The 20,627-nt window shown below is 39.6% G+C and overlaps 1 protein-coding gene across 3 annotated transcripts in view; it reads left to right on the top strand.

The window, feature by feature from the left end:
• The first annotated feature begins 663 nt into the window (after positions 1-663).
• KIF6 (kinesin family member 6) overlaps positions 664-20,627 on the top strand; it is a 386,393-nt gene continuing 366,429 nt past the window's right edge. For 2 of the 3 annotated variants that reach the window (XM_054558770.2, XM_002816852.4), the window contains exons 1-3: positions 677-850; positions 5,264-5,373; positions 11,318-11,392. In XM_054558770.2, the coding sequence (XP_054414745.2) occupies positions 785-850; positions 5,264-5,373; positions 11,318-11,392 (251 nt within the window). In that variant the 5' untranslated portion in view covers positions 677-784. Of the gene's footprint in view, positions 851-5,263; positions 5,374-11,317; positions 11,393-20,627 lie in introns of all 3 variants that reach the window. The other variant, XM_024248395.3, reaches the window with a different exon arrangement.

The raw sequence follows: 20,627 nt of genomic DNA, 5'->3' as shown, positions 1-20,627 counted from the left end.
TAGCCCCACTTCTAATTCCATCATGGCATAGCTTGTATTCCTTGGTTTTGATTTCCTGTTGAAAATCTGTCTCCTTGTCACTTGAGAGACCTTGTGAAGGAAAAAAAAATCTGTCTCCTTCTTCAGACTGTGATCTCCAAGTGGGCTGGAGCAGTTTTGCAATCTTGGCTCACTGCAGTTTCGACCTCCTGGGCTCAAGCGATCCTCCTGCCTCAACCTCCCGAGTAGCTGGGTTACAGGCGCGCCACCACGCTTGGCTAACTTTTGTATTTTTTGTAGAGAGGAGTCTCACTATGCTGCCCAGGCTGGTCTCAAATTCCTGGGCTCCAAGCGATCCTACCACCTCGGCTTCCAAAAAACTGCTGGGATTACAAGCATGAGCCACCACGCCCGGCCCAGTGCTGTATTTTTTTTTAAAGGCAAGGGCATGGAGAATAAAATGGGAGAACGAGCGGGGCGGGGCAAGGAATGGTGGTTGTTCCCCTTTAACCACACTGTCCAGGCCGGGTCTGGCGCTAAACCCAGAGCTCAGACACTCGCTCATGCGCATGTGCAGCGCTCTCGTCTCCACCCTCGCCCAGCCCGCCCTAGCCCCGCCCCTTAGTGGCCTCCTTCGGGTCGCGACCAATTAGAGGGAGGAGGCGGGATCCTGGCTGCCAAGGTGCTCACTGGGTAGCGACCCTAGCTACTGTTGCTAAGACGTGGGTCGCCGGAGGTGGTTGGAGTTAGTTTTGGCAGCCCGGGCCTGAGAGAGGTCAAGGGTCATTGCAGAGCCAGGGAGGAGATGGTGAAGCAGACTATCCAGATATTCGCGAGGGTGAAGCCCCCTGTCCGGAAGCACCAACAAGGGGTACGGGCTGGAGCCTCCGGGGCGCCGGCGCGGCGGGGCCTCTTGGGCTGGGGTCGGGCGGCACGCGAAGGGGCTGGGCGGAGGTGAGGGGCTTGCTGGCGGGCGCCGAGGCCTCCCGGAATCCCGCACACACTGACCGAGGAGCCCTGCAGCCGCGAAGACCCCCGCGCACCGCTGTCAGCGACGCGACCGACAGCCAGGCCACTCCCACCTGGCACGGCGCAGACCCGGCACAGAGCCATTTTTTTGCACCCAGGCACACGTGTTCACGCGGGGGCAGACTAGTGCATATTCAGTATGCCTGTATAGTGTGCGCTTCAACTACACATAAGCACTTATTGCACCTTTCTGGGAAACTCACGCAGCACCGCACATGCAGATACACTCAAAGGTAACTTTTGGCACTCGGGCAAAACGTGCAAGCAAGAGATGCATGTTTATGTACCTCTGAAATAATACAAATATAGATAGACACAAATGCACAAAGCATACACATATGTAGTACTTTGCACCCAGTGGGGCCTCAGTAATTAGTTGACTCTGTTGTTATTCTCCAACATAAACGTGAACCTTTACATATACTCCTCGTATTAATAGATATAGGTAGATGCTTCAGCATCCTGACCCAAAGAATACGCATGTGTACTTCATTCAGAAATAATTAACTAAATATTTACTAGGTGCTTCCTCTAGTGTGCTAAATTCAGAAAGTTATAAAGAAGGTTAAGACATTGCCCTGACTCTGAGCAATGATACTTTGTATGCATCTTTTTTTTTGTTTTTTTTTGTTTTGAGACGGAGTCTCGCTCTGTCACCCAGACTGAAGTGCAGTGGCGCGATCTCAGCTCTCTGCAAGCTCCGCTTCCTGGATTCACGCCATTCTCCTGCCTCAACCTCTCGAATAGCTGGGACTACGGTGCCCGCCACCACGCCCGGCTAATTTTTTGTGGTTTTAGTAGAGACGGGGTTTCACCATGTTAGCCAGGATGGTCTCGATCTCCTGATCTTGTGATCCGCCCGCCTCGGCCTCCCAAAGTGCTGGGATTACAGGCGTGAGCCACCGCGCCCAGCACTTGGTATGCTTCTTAAATGTTTCAAAACGTCCTGTCTTCTGCCTAGAAGGGAGCATAGTCATTCTTTTGTATCTTGAGAAATGGCCACCTGACAGGTGCTTTATCTGCATTATCTCTCATTCTCACAAGAACCCTGCAAGGTTGGTGTTAGGAAACTGAGTCTCAGGTTAAATAATGTGACCGAGGCACCCAGCTGGGGAGTGGTAGAGCTGTAATTTTTTTTTCAATTTTAGAACATTTATTTTATTCGTTATTATACTTTAAGTCCTGGGGTACATGTGCAGAACGTGCAGGTTTGTTACATAGGTATACGCGTGCCATGGTGGTTTGCTGCACCCATCAATCTGTCATCTACATTAGGTATTTCTCCTAATGCTATCCCTCCCCTAGCCTCCCACCCCGCGACAGGCCCCAGTGTGTGATGTTCCCCTCCCTGTGTGCATACGTTCTCATTGTTCAGCTCCCACTTATGAGTGAGAACATGTGGTGTTTGGCTTTCTGTTCTTGTTTTAGTTTGCTGAGAATGATGGTTTCCAGCTTCATCCATGTCACTGCAAACGACATGAACTCATCCTTTTTTATGGCTGCATAGTATTCCATGGTGTATATGTACCACATTTTCTTTATCCAGTCTATCACTGATGGGCATTTGGATTGGTTCCATGTCTTTGCTATTGTGAACAGCAGAGCTGTAATTTTAATTAAAGATTTTTGATTTCAAAGCTATCCCCTTTTCGGAAACCTTTTTTGCTCCCCAAAGTGACAATTTAGGCAAGGGCAATTTGGATCATATTTGTGAGTATATGGAGTGGGCATATTAATAATGTTGTATTCCTGTTCCATATATATATTGGGTATATGTCTATGTGGAACATCATAGCATCTCATGATTAAGCATTTGCCTCATATAATTTATGTATTTAAAACAGGAATAAAGTAGTTTAGAAAGAACCATGGGTATCTTCCCATTTTCTCCCCTCTAATAATCACTTACATGCATTTCTTTTTAGAGTGCATCATATGTAAAAAGTGTATTGTATGTAACATTTCCCCCCAGATTCTTAGGTTAAACTGTTGAGCTTGTCTATATGGACTCAGCAGTCAGAGCTGAGGCTGGGATAAGGTCAAGAGACAGGATGGGTAGGGGTGGGGTTCAGGGAAGTGGATGGAGAGTCTTGGATTTAATATTGAACTTTCTTTTCTCTTAAAATGCAGTGTTTGGATATTTTAATGTACCTCTTTTTGTATGTCTTTGGTGAGTGTGTAGAGTGGATTGTTTGATCCTCCAGGAAGTAGTTTTAGGTGTCATATTTTTAGGTGTAACACACACACACACAAAGAGAATGGGAATGAATAAATATTGAATGAATATATCCCTGTTCTCCCTTAAAAACTCCACAGTTTAATGCCATATCTTCTTGTCTGCAAAAGATTGTAGAGTTCTTTCTCTGACTAGAAATGCTTTTTGTAGTATTAAATTGAGAGTGACTCAAAGGTATTTTTTTCTTTCTCTTCATTTTATAGCTTCATTACTGCATTACTTTTATTCTTTAAGGCATCATAAAGTAAATTGTAATAACAGATTAATAAAAAGGATATATAAAATGAATCTTTGATAGTTTTAACAGTGGTAATGCTTTCCATTTGTACAGTGCTTTATACATTTCAAAACATTTTCATATTCATCTTTGCACTTGTTCTGTCTTCTTAAAAAATAACTTCACTATCTCAAATAATATTTTTATGAATAAGGATAGAAAGCCAATATTACACTAAACAAGTGATCTGGTTCTAAGGGACTTTTCTTAAGGCCTCAAAGAGTGTCTTAATCAGAGTAGTGGAGGGTCATTAATGGCAGTTAATATTCTTTTCTGTCTGCTGAGTAGAGAAATATAGAATTTTTAAAAATGGGTATAACTCCTCACTCTTGTATGTTTCATGTCTTATACACCCCCTTCACTCACCTGTCTGGCTATAAAACTTTTTTTTAAATGTAGTGCCCAACAGGATATAATTTTTAAATGTCTCTTGAGAAAACCTAGCCAGAAAGCCTTGAACCTGATGCCATTGCTTTCTACAAATACTTTATTTTATGTAATGACTTTTCTGCATGAATTCTTCACATTTTAAATGAGAAGTTTCAATAAAATATACTTAGGAAAATATTCAAACTTTCTGGAGATTTAGGTAGGCTTTTACTTGCTTAGGAATATGACTTTTTCCCCATAACCAAGCATCTAAATGGGTCTTAAACAGGAAGTATTGCCTGTTAGAAAGAATTTTATTTCCTGGTAAAAGACAAGAAGGCTTTTTTTAAAAAAAAAACAAACAAACAAAAAAAAACCTTTAAATCTAATGACTTTTTTTTTTAAGGTGCATTACAAAATACTTCCATTTCCATTACATCATTTGATCCCCACAGCTATCTTGTAAGGGAGGTAATTCTGTTTTCCTCATTTTATGTATGAGGAACCTCAATTCTGAAAGTGGTGGCTGGTCACACAGCTGGTAAATTGAGCTGTGTTGGGCCCAAGTCTTGGGACATCAAATCTTATGCTTTTATTTATTCCACATGACCTCTTTATAGGCTTGACTTTTAATTTTCCTGGCCAATAAAAATGATGGAATAGGAAACCAGGAAGAGAATCAGAGAATGTTACAGTCCTAAGTGTGTTGGTTAAGACCCTCTATTTCCATATCAGCTTAGAAAGGCTAAAGGATTTCTCCCAGGTCACTTGCTAATTAGTGGCTGAGTTGGAATGAGAACCTTGAAAATGACATCAAATACATGAATTACATGTGTCTTTTGAAGCCACATCTCTCTTATCAAATGCCTGAAAATGTCTCATGGAACCTTAGGCTCCTTTGAACATAACTTGAATTAGAGCATTCTTGGTGAGCTATCCGAGACAGCTCCAAACCTAGTCATTTTATCTCTGGTATTTTGTAAATGCTCAGAAATGCTTATTGATTGTAGTAAAATGTTAACTCCTGATACATAATACTAAAGCAATACTTAGATAAAATGTTGCTTTCGGGCTATTAGTTTCTCAATGACAATAATAACAGAGATAGTCAAATACTCATATTTGAATGTTAGATCATTCAAAGATGATCTGACTTTGATACAGCATTAATTTAGGTTTTACCTCTGGTTCAGTTCCATATATTTGTCTGAATCCACACAGTTCAAAGAGAGAAATTATTCAAATTATATGATATTATGACTTTTTAATCTTAAGAGTATAATTTTCTTATCATTACAAGTCATAATAACATGGTGATAGTTCAAGTTATAATTTCACCATTTTATATCCATTTGTTGTCTTCACATTTGCAGATTTATTCCATAGATGAAGATGAAAAATTAATACCTAGCTTGGAAATTATCTTACCACGTGATTTGGCAGATGGGTTTGTGAATAATAAGCGAGAAAGCTACAAATTTAAGTAAGTTTTTCTTTCTCCTTTTTTCATTTCTGTTTCATTATTGAACTAACTCTTGTACTGCATTAATATTCATTGTGAAATCATTAGCACCATTTCTTATGGAAAATGCAATGCAGCTCTTCATCTCACCTAGTAGATTGAACTCAAGTTGCCTTTTCACTGCTGTGCCCAAGGTCAAAAACAATGTGTATTTCTATATCTGAGATTGTATTCCAAGATTCCAGCCTTTCTTTACTAGCTCTGTTTATCTAGTATTTTCCTACTCAACCCACTCTGGTTTAGCACTTACAGAAAGTTCCAATGCATGATTAAACTTCACTGAAGGTAAGAACGTACAGTATCATTTGTGTGCTATATAGGTAAGCCTTCTTTATAATATATATGATATTTGGACCTCATATGCACATATGCGTACTCTATGTCTGTGCTCTCCAATATAATAGCCACAAGCCACATGTGATTCTTGAACACTTGAAGTATGTTCAACCCGAATTGAGATGTGCTGTAAAGTATAAAACATATGAAGGATTTTTGAAGCCTTAGCATGAAGAAAAAAGAATATAAAATATCTCAAGACATTTTTCATATTGATTATTTGCTGAAATTGTAACATTTTGGTACATGAAACTTCTAACTTTGGTTAAAAGTATATTATGAAAATTAATTTCAGCTGTTTCTTTTTGTTTCTTAAAGTTTTATTTATTTTATTTTAAATTTTTAAGACGGGGTCCTGCTCTGTCTCCCAGGCTGGAGGGCAGTGGTGGAGTCATAGTTCACTGCAGCCTTGAACTGCTGGGCTCCAGTGATCCTCCCACCTTAGCCTCCTGAATAGCTGGAACTACAGGCCTGCACCACCATGCCCAACTAATCTTTTTGCTTTTTTAAAAATGTGGCTGGTAGAAAATTTTAAATTACATATGCTCTCACATTTATGGATGCCATTATATTTCCCTTGGGCAGTGCTGAACTATAATGGCTCAGTTGAAAAATACCAAACAGCTACCCTTGCATGGTCATCAGTGCCTTTGGTCTGAATACTCTTTTCGTAGCTATGTCTTGAATTTAGGGAGTATATCTATTTCACATTCTCTTTATTCTCCATTTTCAGATTAGTCTATTTCTTTTAATCTCCGCTTTTGATTTCTGGAGAAGTTTGAGCCCAAATTAAATCCATCTTTGAACTCTGGCCCAAACTTTGGTGATGGATTTCTGGATCCTGCTGAAAGAATCCTAATTCTTCTCTTCAATGTATCTCTAGACTGTTTTACAAAGGCCCTGTTTTGAGACTATTCCTGCCTTTGCCCTTTGGATAAAACTATCCCAGATTTTTTTTTGTTCTTCTCTCTCTCTCTCACTTTTTCTTTTTAAATTCTTTTCTTTTTTTTTTTAAGACAGAGTTTTGCTCTGTCGTCCAGGCTGGAGTGCAATGGCGCAGTCTTGGCTCACTGCAACTTCCACCTCCTGGGTTCAAGCGATTCTCCTGCCTCAGCCTCCCAAGTAACTGGGATTACAGGCACCTGCTACCATGCCCAGCTAATTTTTGTATTTTTAATAGAGACAGGGTTTTGCCATGTGGGCCAGGCTGGTCTCAAACTTCTGATCTCAAGTGATCCACCTGCCTCGGCCTCTCAAAGTGCTGGGATTACAGGCATGAGACACCACATCCGGCCTTTTTCTTTTTAAATTCTTATTTGCTTTTTTTGTTGTCTCATAAAGAATTCTCCTTGGTCTTCATAACTCTACCTTTTGTCTTTCATATATAATATACATCTCTCCCTCCACTTCCACCTCATTTTCTTATTGTGTCTTTTACAGTAAGTACAAGCAGGGCTTGCTAACCTATTGTTGCCTAGTGGGGCGGTCCTCACCTTGTCTTTGTGTCTCCCAATTGTCTTTCATTATATCCTTTAAGGAATAGCCCTAAAACCTGTGCTTTTCTTTTTCTTTCTTTCTTTTTTTTTTTTTTCCAAGACAGGGTCTCACTCTGTCACCCAGGCTGGAGTGCAGTGGTACAATCTCAATTCACTGCAGTTCTGACCTTCAGGGCTCAGGTGATTCTCCCACCTCAGCCTGTAGTGAGACTACAGGTATGCACCACCACATCCAGCTAATTTTTTTTTTTTTTTGGTAGAGACTAGGTTTTACCATGTTGCCCAGGCTGGTCTTGAACTCCTGGGCTCAAGCGATCTGACCCTCCTTGGCCTCCCAAAGTGCTGGGATTACAGGTGTGAGCCACCGCTCCTGGCTCCTGCTTTGCTTTTTCTGAAGAGAACATTCTCCCACTGATGTAAGCATGCTACATACCTTCATAATTGTGACTTGTTACCAGCTGGCCTAGGCCAAAATCTATTACATAAAACAACAGTTTGCTGAAATATTTTATTCAACATGATTCCATTTGATTGATAAGAAGAATTTACTGTCTTTATTTATGGACCCTATCCAAAGTACTCTTTTTTTTTTTGAGGTGGAGTCTCGCTCTGTCGCCCAGGCTGGAGTGCAATGGCGCGATCTTGGCTCACTGCAACCTCCGCTTCCTGGGTTCAAGCAATTCTCCTGCCTCAGCCTCCTGAGTAGCTGGGTTTACAGGCATGCACCACCACACCCGGCTAAATTTGTTTCCATTTTTAGTAGAGACAGGGTTTCACCACATTGGCCAGGCTGGTCTAGAACTCCTGACCTCTAGTGATCTGCCCACCTCGGCCTCCCAAAGTGCTAGGATTACAGGTGTGAACCACTGCACCTGGCCCCAAAGTATTCTTTATATAGATACAAACAGAGTGCAATTGTTGTAAAAGCACCATTGGCTTATTTTTAAATCTCTGAATAGAAAATAATGGTTTTAATATTCAAAATTAAAAATTAATAAAATATTCAACTTACACATATGTTCAGAGATAAATATTTAAGCATTTTAAAGGCTGTTTTCCCCCAAGAACATTTATTCAACCAATAAATACTTATTGGCTACCCACTGTGAGCTGTTTTAATTGCTAGGAATACGGCAGGGAACACAACAAAGCTCCTGCTCTTAGGGAGCTTACATTTTAGTGGGAGGAGATAGAGGAGAAGATCAGTAAGCAAAATGTACATCAGAAGGTGCTACGTGCCGTGGAGAAAAGTGTGACAAACAAGGGGAATGAGGAATGCTGGATGAGGGGGGTGAAGGAGAGGAATGGTTGCAACATTTAATAGGTCAGGGAAGGCGTACAGTAAAGGAACATTTGAGCAAAGACTTGATGGAGGTGAGGAAGCCAGCCATTCCAGTATCTAAGGGATGAGACTTTCAGGCCAAGGGAATAGCAAGAGTGAAATCCCTAATGGGGAGAACGCCCGGCATGTTTGAGAAAAAGTGATCTATGTGGCTGGAGTAGAGTAAGCAAGAGGTAGAGGGGAGTAAGCATGAGTAGGGTAAGCATGAGGAGTAGAGTAAGCATGAGGAGTAGAGTAAGCATGAGGCAGCAGAATGGCCAGATCACATAGAGCCTCATAAGTCATTGTGAGGACTTGAGCCATGAGAAGGCAATGGAGGGCTTTGAGCAGAGGAATGAAATTATCTCACTTATGTTTTAGCAGGATCACTCTTGTTGACATGTGGAAAACAGGCTGGAAGGGGGAAAAGGAGACTAGTTAGGCTATTGCAAGAGATACCAGGCAAGAAATTACGGTAGCGTGGACCAAGGTGGTAACAGTGGGGATGTGGAGAAATAATTGAATTCTGGATATATTGTGAAGGTCTCACCTGACAGAGTTTGCTGATGGATTAGACATAAAGTATAGTAGAAACAGAGGAGTCAAGCAGATCCTAATGGTTTTGGACTGAACATTTAGAGGGATAGAGCTGTTGCTTTCTGGGATGAGGAAGAGCACAGGAAGTGCACCATTCTTTAGGGTGGGAAGAAGTCAGCATATGCTGAGTTTGAAATGGAGTTTAGAAAAAGCCTACTCAAGTTCCTAACAAATGAAAGGACCTCCTAAGAATCAGGAAACCTAAGTTATGTCTCAAGGCATATTATTGATGAGCTCTAAGACTCTGAGTAATTACTTTATCTCTGTGGATCTCGACTTCTTCCTCTGTTAATCATTAGACTGAACGTGTTAAAATCCCTTCTAATTGTGATTCTATTGTGCTCTTCAGTGGTTTTCAGAGGACAGCTGATCAAAATGCCTTTTCAGATTACTATGCAACTATATTGTATAAAATGCAATATTTTGGGATGATGACATTTGATGTTTAATATATAGTTAATGGTTTATTGTAAACTTTGGTGCTAAAATTGTTCTTCTAAAATGTGTGGGGAAAAGTCAATAAAAAGAGAGATCTGGATTGCTTGTGTTTCTACTGCCTGTTATTTTTAAATAGTGGAGGATGTCATTTTCCCCCAAGGAATTCAATATGCTTTATAGATATTATACTAAAATTACATTTTAGTTTAATTTAAATCTTGTTAGAAGTGACTGGTTCATGGTAGGCCCTCAGTATGTGTTTGTGGAATGAATAGATCAATTAGAAATGAAAATGCTATCATTAATTTTACACAAGGTACCTTTCAGAAGATATTCTGTGTGTGATTCACTGCCTTCTTTAAAACTTCTGCCATCTCTTTTATTTACATGATAGTAGATATAATTACTCTTTTTTAAAGAAATGGGGTAGAAAATGGCTAATTGATTCACCCAGTCATCACCCATCTGATAAAAGAAGTGAACCAGCCTTATCATCATTCTCCTCAAAAGCTGAGAATATGTGCTCAGACCTCATACTACACAGTGCTCTGAAAAGCAGTTCAGCAGCTATGTGTTATGTTGACCTCTGTGTTATGTTGGTGTTCATATCTGAAGCTCTGATACATCTATAGAGTTTTGAGAAGCAATCTGGGCACACTAAACAGTAAATATTACTGTCTAAAATACAATCTTCCCTGCTAAATGACATACTAGCCAGAGTGCCTTAGATTATCTCCTCGTTGTTTGCTTCTCTAAAATGGAGGTAGGTCAGCTGTCTCTACTAAACTCTGTCGCTACTGAAAATACGAAAATTAGCCAGGCGTGGTGGCGCACCTGTAATCCCAGCTACTCGGGAGGCTGAGGCAGAAGAATCGCTTGAACCCAGGAGGCAGAGGTCGCAGTGAGGCGAGATAGCGCCACTGCACTCCAGCCTGGGTGACAGAGCGAGACTGTCTCAAAAAAAAAAAAAAAAAAAAATAGGTTCTGTGTCTTCTACCCCGAGTGTTCCACTGTGCTTGCAATCCAGTACTATGCTAAGTCAGAGCAGCATTGCAAGAAGAGTGAAATTGACACCATACCTCCACTACCTTCCCCTAAGCCATTGCCAATCTGATTAAACCTTCTCTCTGCAGGACAGGTCTATCTTAATTTACTTTTTGACTTTTGACTCATGGTCAACAAAATGAAACAAAACCATCCTGAGAATTAAATGGTTGATGCTAGAATATAGCACCAAATTAGTGGAAAAATAAACTTTAGTTCAAAATACTAAAACTAAGTTCAATAATCATACAATTCACAGTTGCAGTCTTTTCTCACAGGTCAGACATCAGAAGTTCCTTGGCTGTTTACATCCTGTTCTTGGATTTCCATTTCATGCAGCTATCTAGTTTTGACTTTCTTGCCAATTGTAGACACTGTCCCTCTTGAGAGCTAAAAAGCGCACAATTTGTTATTTGGTTCAAAGCTGCTGCAGTTTTTCAGAGGGATTTATTGTGCAGATCTTGTCAAAGCAATACTGTTTACCCACCATTTGTATACAGGAGTACAACAGCACAGTGTGGTTGAGACTACAGGGCAAACATTGTGCTAAGTTAGGTAAGCCCAGTGATGTAAATATGGGGTAATTTATAAAGCTTTTAGAAAAACAAGATTTATTAATCTGATAGTGTTTGGAGGTGCAGCTTTTAAATAATTACTATTTTTCACATTGCAGATTTCAAAGAATTTTTGATCAGGATGCAAACCAAGAGACCATTTTTGAAAACATTGCCAAACCAGTTGCTGGGAGGTAGGATTTCTCATATTTTGTTCAGTGGGCTCGTGGTTTTTCATTTTGTCTTCAATTCTCAGATAACTGTGGTAGTGTGCTTAAGTATATCCATTATATACTTAGGCTGCAGGACATGTAATGATGATAGCATTAGTACCTTCTGTTCCTATAACCATTTGTTTTAGATTTAGATTCTGAGTCTCAAAACAAAACAAAACAAAATAACTCAGCAAAATAGACTAGATATTGTTACTCCTATTTGTAAAGATGTATAAACTGAGGATCACAGAAGTTAAGTGACACTACTCAGGGTTGCATGGGTAGTGGTGGCAGAGTCCTAGACGATTTTCTGACTGTTAAGTTCAGTGTTCTTTCCTCAGTACAGTACTTCAAACATACGGTTAGATGGACAACGGATAAGGTATGGGTGGCACCTGGGAGGCTGCCTAATGATGCTGGCCCTGCTCTACCTCAGTGTCATTTCAAAGCTTGGCCCTTTGCTTTAATGTATCTAGCTAATTCTAGGCTGCTGACTACTAGAACCAAACTCACATGAGAGTACCAAATAAATCAGAATGCCAATTTATTAATATGTATTGGCAGTCTCCTAGGGACTAGACACTCAAGCACAGAGTCCTCTTATAGGGAATCCATATGGAAAACTACTGCTAATAAGCTTGCTTTCTGATCTGAAATCATTTGGATGATGCTAACGACCTAATGATAATCCCAAGATACATTCGTCTTTACAGTTAAATGATGAAAATTATACCTGCTAAATGAGCCCAGTTTTCAAGTCTGCTCATCAGTACACCTTTTTTAGTGGACATTGCTGGGAACACAGTGCCACATTTTGTCTCTCAGACTCCTGTTTTATGAATCCTATGCAAACCATGCCCTTCTCTTTTTAATACAGTCTTCCTTCATTAGGTAACTTACAATCAAGTAGGCTTAAACTATTTTAGAGTTACAATCACAATCCAATAACACCTCTTTAGATGAAATCCAAGTCTCCTTGATTAGATGTCAAACATTTCTGAAATTCCCTTCTTTTTAGCAATCATTTGGGTTGTGTCATTTTTCAGATAGCTAGTTTCATGTGTTTTATTTTTCAACTTCCTAGCATCATTCAGGAAGGGAACCTTAAGTTTCTTTTTCATGGATGCCTGGGTTTTCCTTCCACTACAGACTCTCTCATCTTGACCCCACTTTCTCCTCCAGCTACTGCCCTTTTCTTCAGCTTTCCTTTATAGAAAATATATTTGAAATGGCCTACTGTGTTCACTACTTCAGTTCCTCTCCTAAACCCTGTTCTTATCATGCTTTCGCCTCCACTGCCTCACTGAAATTGTTTTTGTCAAAGTCATCTATGACTTCTATTTGCTAAATTTAATAATGATCATTTCCCAGTCCTCATGCTATGTGATATGTCTGCCATTTTGACACAGTCGATCACTCCGTCCTCCTCCAAATACTTTCTTCACTTGTCACACTCTCCTGGTTCTCCATTCCATCTCAGTTAATTTATGCTGTTTTAATTGTATGCGGTGACCATTTCCTCTTGCTGTTCCCTCTGCCTGGAATTCTCTTCCCTCAGAAATCTGCATGGTTTCTCCCTCAGCAACTTGAAATCTTTGCTCATAGCAGCTTTCTCAGTAAGGCCTTCCTGTAGTACCTTATTTAAAATTGCACCTCTGTTACCCTTCCCTATTTGACTTTATTTATTTTTGCACATATCACCATCTGACTTTTTTTAATTATTATTTTACTTTAAGTTCTAGGGTACAGGTGCACAACGTGCAGGTTTGTTACATAGGTATACACATGCCATGTTGGTTTACTGCGCCCATTAACTCGTCATTTACATTAGGTATTTCTCCTAATGCTATTCCTCCCCCTGTCCCCCACCCCACGACAGGTTCTGGGGTGTGATATTCCCCACCCTGTGTCTAAGTGTTTTCATTGTTCAATTCCCACCTGTGAGTGAGAACATGCGGTGTTTGGTTTTCTGTCTTGTGAGACGGGGTTTCACCATCTTGGCCAGGCTGGTCTTGAACTCCTGACCTCGTGTCCACCCACCTCAGCCTCCCAAAGTGCTAGGATCACAGGTGTGAACCACCGCGCCCGGCCCTGACATATTATATAGTTTAATTCTATATTAGTTTTTGTGTCTATTTGCCTCCACTAAAACAAAGCTCCATGAAGGCAGGGACTTCGTTTTATTCACTGATGTGACAAACTCCATGATAACAAGATTTCAAAAACAACAGGCAAGAGCACTTTTATCCAAGCAGCTCAAGTTGGTCCTAGTGGGTTTTATCTTTTATCAATAAGAAATATTCCTCTTTATCCTTTTTATTACTTTTCTCCTTGTATTCTTTTTTTTTCCTGAAATTAGTTTTGCTATTTTTTTTCTGTCAGCGTTTGTCTTATCTTTCTCCTTCTCCTAGTTCAACTGCCTTATGACATTTTGTTTTTAAGAATGGGCCTCATAAATAAAATTTAGCTGCTTTTGCCTTTTTAGCTAAACCCACAGCTCTTGATCTTTAATTAGTTACTTTAACCAGTTTATTATGATCGCCATAATTTGGAGCTATTCCTCCTGTATTGTTTTCTTTCTCCTCTTTATTATACTCCCTAATTTTTTTTTTGCTTTCTTGCTTTTTGTTGGTTTGACTGTTGTTGCTGCTTCCATTTTCTTTCTCAAGTTGTACATTGTACTTCAACAGCTCTAGTTTAAATTCAGATATTTAAACATTTGTATTTTTCTCAATATCAAAAACTTTGTCTCTGTCTCTGTCTTGCTCTCTCTGTCTTAGTCTAGTCAAGAATGTTAGGATACTTTTACTTTGCCTCTCCTATACCTCTACAACTTCCACTGTGGAGACCAACTGATATTTCTGTCTGAATTATTATTATTAATTTTTATTAACATTTATTTTAATTATCTCAAAGTTATACCTATTTCTTTGTCTATCACTGTTTCTTGTATTTGTGTCTAATTCTTAGATTCCTAGTAATCATCCTCTAATAACCTCTTAGAAAAAATTCAGGACTGAGGAACTTTCTGAAGTCTTTCCTTTCCCTTCACAGTTAAATGAGCCCAGGAGTTCAAGACCAGCCTGGGCAACATAGTGAGATTTTTGTCTCTATAAATAATTTTAAAAATCAGCTGGGCGTGGTGGTACATGCCTATAGTTCCAACTACTCAAGAGGTGCAGGTGGGAGGATCACGTAAGCCCAGCAGGTTGAGGCTGCTATACCCGGCCATTTGACTGGGTGTAGCACTGTGTTAACAGTTCTTTCCTCTCAAAACTGTGAAGATACTGCTTCATTGTCTCTTTGCATACAGGGTTGTTGAAAAGATGTCCATGCCAATCTGATTCTTATTTCTTTTTAGACATACTTTTTTTTTTTTTTTTTTTTTACTTTCCAGGTGTTTTTAGGATTTTTTTCTTTTTTTGTTTTTATGAAATTTGATATTAATGAGTCTAGGTATGGATATTTTTTTCATGTATTCTTTTCTCTCACTCAGCTATTTCAATCTGAAAACTCAGGTTCAAGGGTCATCACAGGGACCATTTATTTGGTAATTAAAAACAAATCTTTCTTTTTTTAAAAAAGTGATCTCATTTTTATTTATTTATTATTTAATTTTTTAATTTTTAGTTTTTGAAACATAGTCTCACTCTGCTGCCTAGGCTGGAGTGCAGTGGCATGATCACAGCTCATAGCAGCCTTGACCTGCTGGACTTAAATGATCCTCCTGCCTCAAGGCCTCCCAAGTAGTTGAAATTACACATGCATGCTACCACACTAGGCTACTTTTTAAAATTTGTTATAGAGATGGGGTCTCAGACTGGTCTTAGACTCCTGGGCTCAGGCGATCCTCCCTCCTCGGCCTCTCAAATAATTTTCTTACCTCTAACATATCTATTCTTTCTTTCTGGACCTTGCAGTCCTATCCTTCAAATATTACAACTTCCCATTCATAGTTCTCCTCTCTTTGCCCTGTGGTTCTGAGTTCTGCAAGAATTTGTCAGCACAGACTTCTAGCATGGTAATTTGCTTTTCAGTCATGTGAATTCTTCTTTATCCCTCTAAATTTTTTAATTTTTACTATTTTATTTTTCATTTCTAGGAAATGAAAAAGTCTATTCTTGCTTGTGAATATGGTATCCTCCCTTTCCCTCTGAAGATAATGATCTTCTTTTGAAACATTGGGTTTTTTTTTTCTGTCTTCTTTTTCTTTATGTACATGTTCTTCTGATGAGTTTGGTGCCTTGCTTTCCTGGTGCAGATTTCCCTCAGATATTGGTAATTCTTAGTGGTGGGCTTATCCCTGTCATTTGAGAATGCTGTTGTCTGTCTGAGCATGTCCTGTTCACTGTGGCCTACCCTTGTGTCTATGGGGAAGGGATGGCATGTGCTGAGGGCATGGTGTGTTTATTTGCTAGGCATGAGGCCCTCTTTCCTCCAGGGTGCTAGGAGTATCTTACTGTCCCTAATCCAAGCTTCTCCTCTGCAGAAACATGTACTGCAACAGTGAATAGACAGATGGGGGCGGATTCACATTTTCTTCTCATTCATCTCTGTAGGAGAGGGTTGTTAAGCAAATTGACTTATTTAAGAGCCTGGGGAGGGAATCACTTTTTTCATTGACTTTAAATATGCCGTATACAGAATGTTTATATTTTATGCAAATTTAAATTGTATGACTTTGAAATGGTAAAACATAAAATACTAATAAAATAAAGTGTTATTTATGCACAATATTTAAAATAATATATCCCCATACATTGAAAATCAAATTTTTAAGATTTACATAATTTGGCAGGCCTTTGAATAGACACTATACCACTTTAGATATTAAACAGAAATCTCTGCTATTCCTAGTGAAGATTAGCCTTCAAGAACACATTCCCAACATAAAATCTGACCACTTTAAACTAGCCCTTTAAAGTTATTCTACTGGGTTAACACATTGTAGCTTAATTCTGGTTACAGTATGCAATTAAGCCTAAATAAAACTAATCACATTTCTGTCCAAAATTCTGTAATTCAGGAATCTCACCAATTTAGACATCTCTTCTACTTCGTCCAAACCAGTGATATTATGTGCATGACTGTATAGCAGGGGTCCCCAAAGCCCCAGGCCACGCACCGGTACCAGTCTGTGGCCTGTTAGGAACTGGGCCACACAGTAGGAGGTGAGTGCTGGTGGAGGGAGCATTACTGCCTGAGCTCCACCTCCTGTCAGATCAGCTGCGGCATTAGATTCTCATAGGAGCACAAACCCTATTGTGAACTGTGCATGCGAGCAATCTAGGTTACACACTCCTTATGAGAATCTAACTAATGCCTGATGATCTGAGGTGGAACAGTTTCATCCCAAAACCATCCCTCCGACAACACACAATTATTTGGTGGAAAAATTGTCTTCCACGAAACCAGTCCCTGGTGCCAAAAAGGGCAGGGACCAAAGCTGTATAGGACTGCATGTGTGGGGAGAAATAGTAAAGCTTGAACTTTGTATTATTGGAAATAAAGTAAAATAATCTTTGTGGTTATTTATTATTTAGTACATTTCCACTAGGAAGTGCTTCATCATGATGCCTCTTCTAATCTCAGGTGTCTTTGAAATCTATTTGGGTTGATTAGTAACATGTCAAAACTGCCTTTTGTCATCTGAATTTTGCTCATTAATTTCTGGATGAATTTTTTTAAAAAAGGTAAGATTTAAGAAGTCTACAAATGTCTATGGTATTGCAGTATACAAAAGAGTGTCTTGTTTTGTTTTGTTTTGTTTTTAATCTGGTGTTATGCTTCTCAAACTGAAGTGCATCAATCTCTGGAATATGTGGTAGGCTATCAGAGAATACCTGAAGCTTCAAGCAAAAATAGTACATTATCCTTGAGTGCCCATTTCATTCAAAGACTTAGGGAGGAAAACTATGAAGTCTAGACATTTATGAGGTCTTACCACACATCTGTAAGTTTGCAGAATTCCAGTTTTCTAGTAGAGCCAATCTATGTTTTACCTAAAAGCTTGGAGTGTAGGAAATTTACTTTATGTGCAGTGAGTAATTTTGCAAAAATTTGGAAATTCAGTGTTTTGTAAGAACATGATGGTTTGACCAAAATGAATAGAATGTGCACTGGCAGGAGGACTGGCTATGCTATGACACAGTCCCAGTAGCTGGTGCTGAACAGCTAAGGCACCTACACTACAATAAGGCCAATGAGGTTGGCTTTCGGAAAGCTGTTAGTCATTGTGAGCCACCACTTGTTAACCTTTGATTTCACCAGTGATGAACATTATCAGGAGCAGCCTGTCAATATATAGTAAGAAGATTTCTCTTTTCCTTCACTCTCTTCTTACTATAAAGAGATGGCTACCCTCTCAGATTTGGAGAAGGATGTGCTTGACTACTTTTGCACATGTGCTCTTGCTGGGTGGGAGGCCAAGGCTTGATGCAGGGTATTTTCTCATGGCAGGGGGCAGTACCACACTCTCAGTTGTACCAAGGTCATTGCCCAGCAGGACTTTTACCTGTTGCTCTTTAGGAAACAGGCTTTGCTGATAATGCTGTGGGTTGCCTAGCACACCCAGTTCTGCTAATCTAACCAGAGAAGAGATCCTGCTCTTTCAAGACAAGGAGGCCAGAATAGGGAGAAAAAGGCTCACAAAAGAGGATTAAAAAAAATCTTATTCACTTCTGTGTACTCATGGTTTTACCTTTTGTGGCTCAAAATATTTGGCATCAAGTCAAATAATCCAATTCTGGCCCTAGCCCTGTGACTAACTCCCTATGTGACTCTGAATCAGACATATCACTTCTGAATCAGTTATCCCTTCTGAGAAAGGGGATGCTAATAACACTAAGTTTACAAGGTTGTTTTAAGGATGAAAAGAAACAATGTACTTTACAAGCGTCAGTGCCCTATTCAATGTAAGGGATGAAAAAATTAGAAATCTTTAATTTCTTTGCCACTTAAAAAACATGCTTAGTGACCTCTGGTTCCAGACCAAGATAGAGTAGACACACTTCTCTCTATTCCCCTTACTAAGTACAGCTAAAGACTCTGGACGTCGTATACAAAGAAACATGACTCTGAAAGCTGAAGAGAAGATAGCCTAGCTAGAGACCTCAGGACCTGAGAAGTGACAGAATGGTGAATCCCCTTGGATTTTTCCCCTCATATATCTGCACAGAGTGGGGACACTTAACCACCCTGCCCAGATTGGATGCTGGAGAAACCAGACACCCAGAAACACCAATGGGCTCAGACAAAATCCTCAAGAAGAGTCTACTGTCTCTAGCAAGAGGGCCAGGGGACTGGCAGCCTAGCAAGACAGAAAACTTGTAGATACTAGTTGCCTTACTCCATCCAGACCATCCAGATACCATGGAAAAATCCGTGACTCCACCCCTATGTGTTTTAAAGAGAAGGGGGCCGTAAGGGAAGTAAGGTTTCTACACTTCATTCAAACTGGTAAAATGTTAACACCAGTAGATCTCTATAGTGATGGAATAGTTTTGTATTTTGATGGCAGTGGTGATTGCTTAATTCTACACACGTGAGAAAATGGCATAGAACTATACACATACATTGTTCCAATGTCAATTTCCTGGTTTTGAAAATGTACTACAGTTATGCAATATGTAACCACTGGGGCAAATGGGGTCCAGAGAACTATTCTATACTCTCTTTACGACTTCCTGTAAATTTATCATTATTTCAAAATAAAGCAGTAAGAAAATCCTGAGTTATAAAAATTTTAGTGACATTTGTTCTGTGATATTCTTCTATTCTGTAAATTAGGCAATCTCAGTTATTGCACTGGAACTTCTCCCCCATGGGATTCAATAAAGCTAATTCCATCTGAAATTCACAAAAACACCAGTGACATTTTGTTTTTTTTCCAAGTTTACAGGAAACATTGTTCACCACTGAATTGTACAAAAACTCATTGCCTGTTCCCCAGATCCGTTCAACTTCTGGCCACAATTGCACTTTGCCAGATGCGTTGTTTATAAACATGTACCTGCACTTGGCTTTACTTGCTGCTATGCTGAATTTCCTGATAACATTACATTTCTGGCTTTTGTGACTTTACAATTATACTTAAATTTAAACTTTTAAGTGTAACAATTTTAAAATTATATTTTCAACTGAGAACATGGTCTTATGATTAAAAACGGGAACACTAACATATTAGCTTAAAGCCATGTAATTATACAAGATGATAACCTTGACAAGTTCCATCAAGGACTTAACAAGGAAGGGGATAATATTGCCATTCTACCTATAGCTGGTGAATGTGAAGAAAACAACAGCAGTTGATGTAACAAATATAGAATGTATTAAAGGTGCACATTTCAAACACAGATTTTATTACTGTAGGTAAAAAGTGAGCCTAAATCTGGGTTTCTCTTCTTAAGAATAATTGATCAAGAAATTGCATGATACTATCATTTTTGCAATAATAACTACAAGCTATTCATATTTTTTGATAAAATACCTACAGAAAAAAAAAAGCATAAGAGTTGCGTGAAGCTGTTTGATTGTAAGAAGTAGGATTCCTTGACAGAATATTGTATATGTGAGGGGTGAAAATTACTGGGTCAGCGGTAAAATAAAAAGCGTTACTTGGATTAAAAAGTTAGTTGGGGATTTCCTAAGACAATAAAAGAGACCAACCAGTGGATCGGAGATGCACTGATTCTGCAGCATGAAAAGACATCTCTTAAGCTGGTGCCCCCAGAAGCAGATCCTGAGGCTAGGATTCCAGGGAAAGTAATTTGTTTGGGAGGTGAGTTCAGGAAGCACCAGGAGTGCAGTAGGGAAGTGAGAAAGCGAAGGAAAGGAAGGTAGGGTCCTTTAAAGAGCAGGTTACCACTGTAAGCAACTGGGACTTATTTCTACTGGTAACCACTGGGGAACTGTTAGGAACATGTCTCAGAGTTGTCCCACCCAAGGGGCAAAGAAGCCGGGGTACTTGACCACTCCTGCCCATTATTGGTTGAAGGCTGCTTCTGGGGTGTTCACATCATGGCACTTTGAGCCTCACCTGTGTGTGAATTAAACTTCATGGAGGCAAGGACTCCTCTTTACCTTTGTTCATTGTTGTGTTCCCGGCTCCTAGAATAGTATCAGGTGTCCATTAGATACTCTGAGTATTTGTTGAGGAAGATAATTAGCAGATAGAGGATGATCCTTTAGCACCTGTTAGCCTTCCCTTTATTGC

This window comes from Pongo abelii, chromosome 5 (genome assembly GCF_028885655.2).
Source record: "Pongo abelii isolate AG06213 chromosome 5, NHGRI_mPonAbe1-v2.0_pri, whole genome shotgun sequence".
Lineage (NCBI taxonomy): Eukaryota > Metazoa > Chordata > Mammalia > Primates > Hominidae > Pongo > Pongo abelii.
Note: the sequence above shows the minus strand (reverse complement) of the source record. Positions and strands in the feature narration are given on the sequence as shown.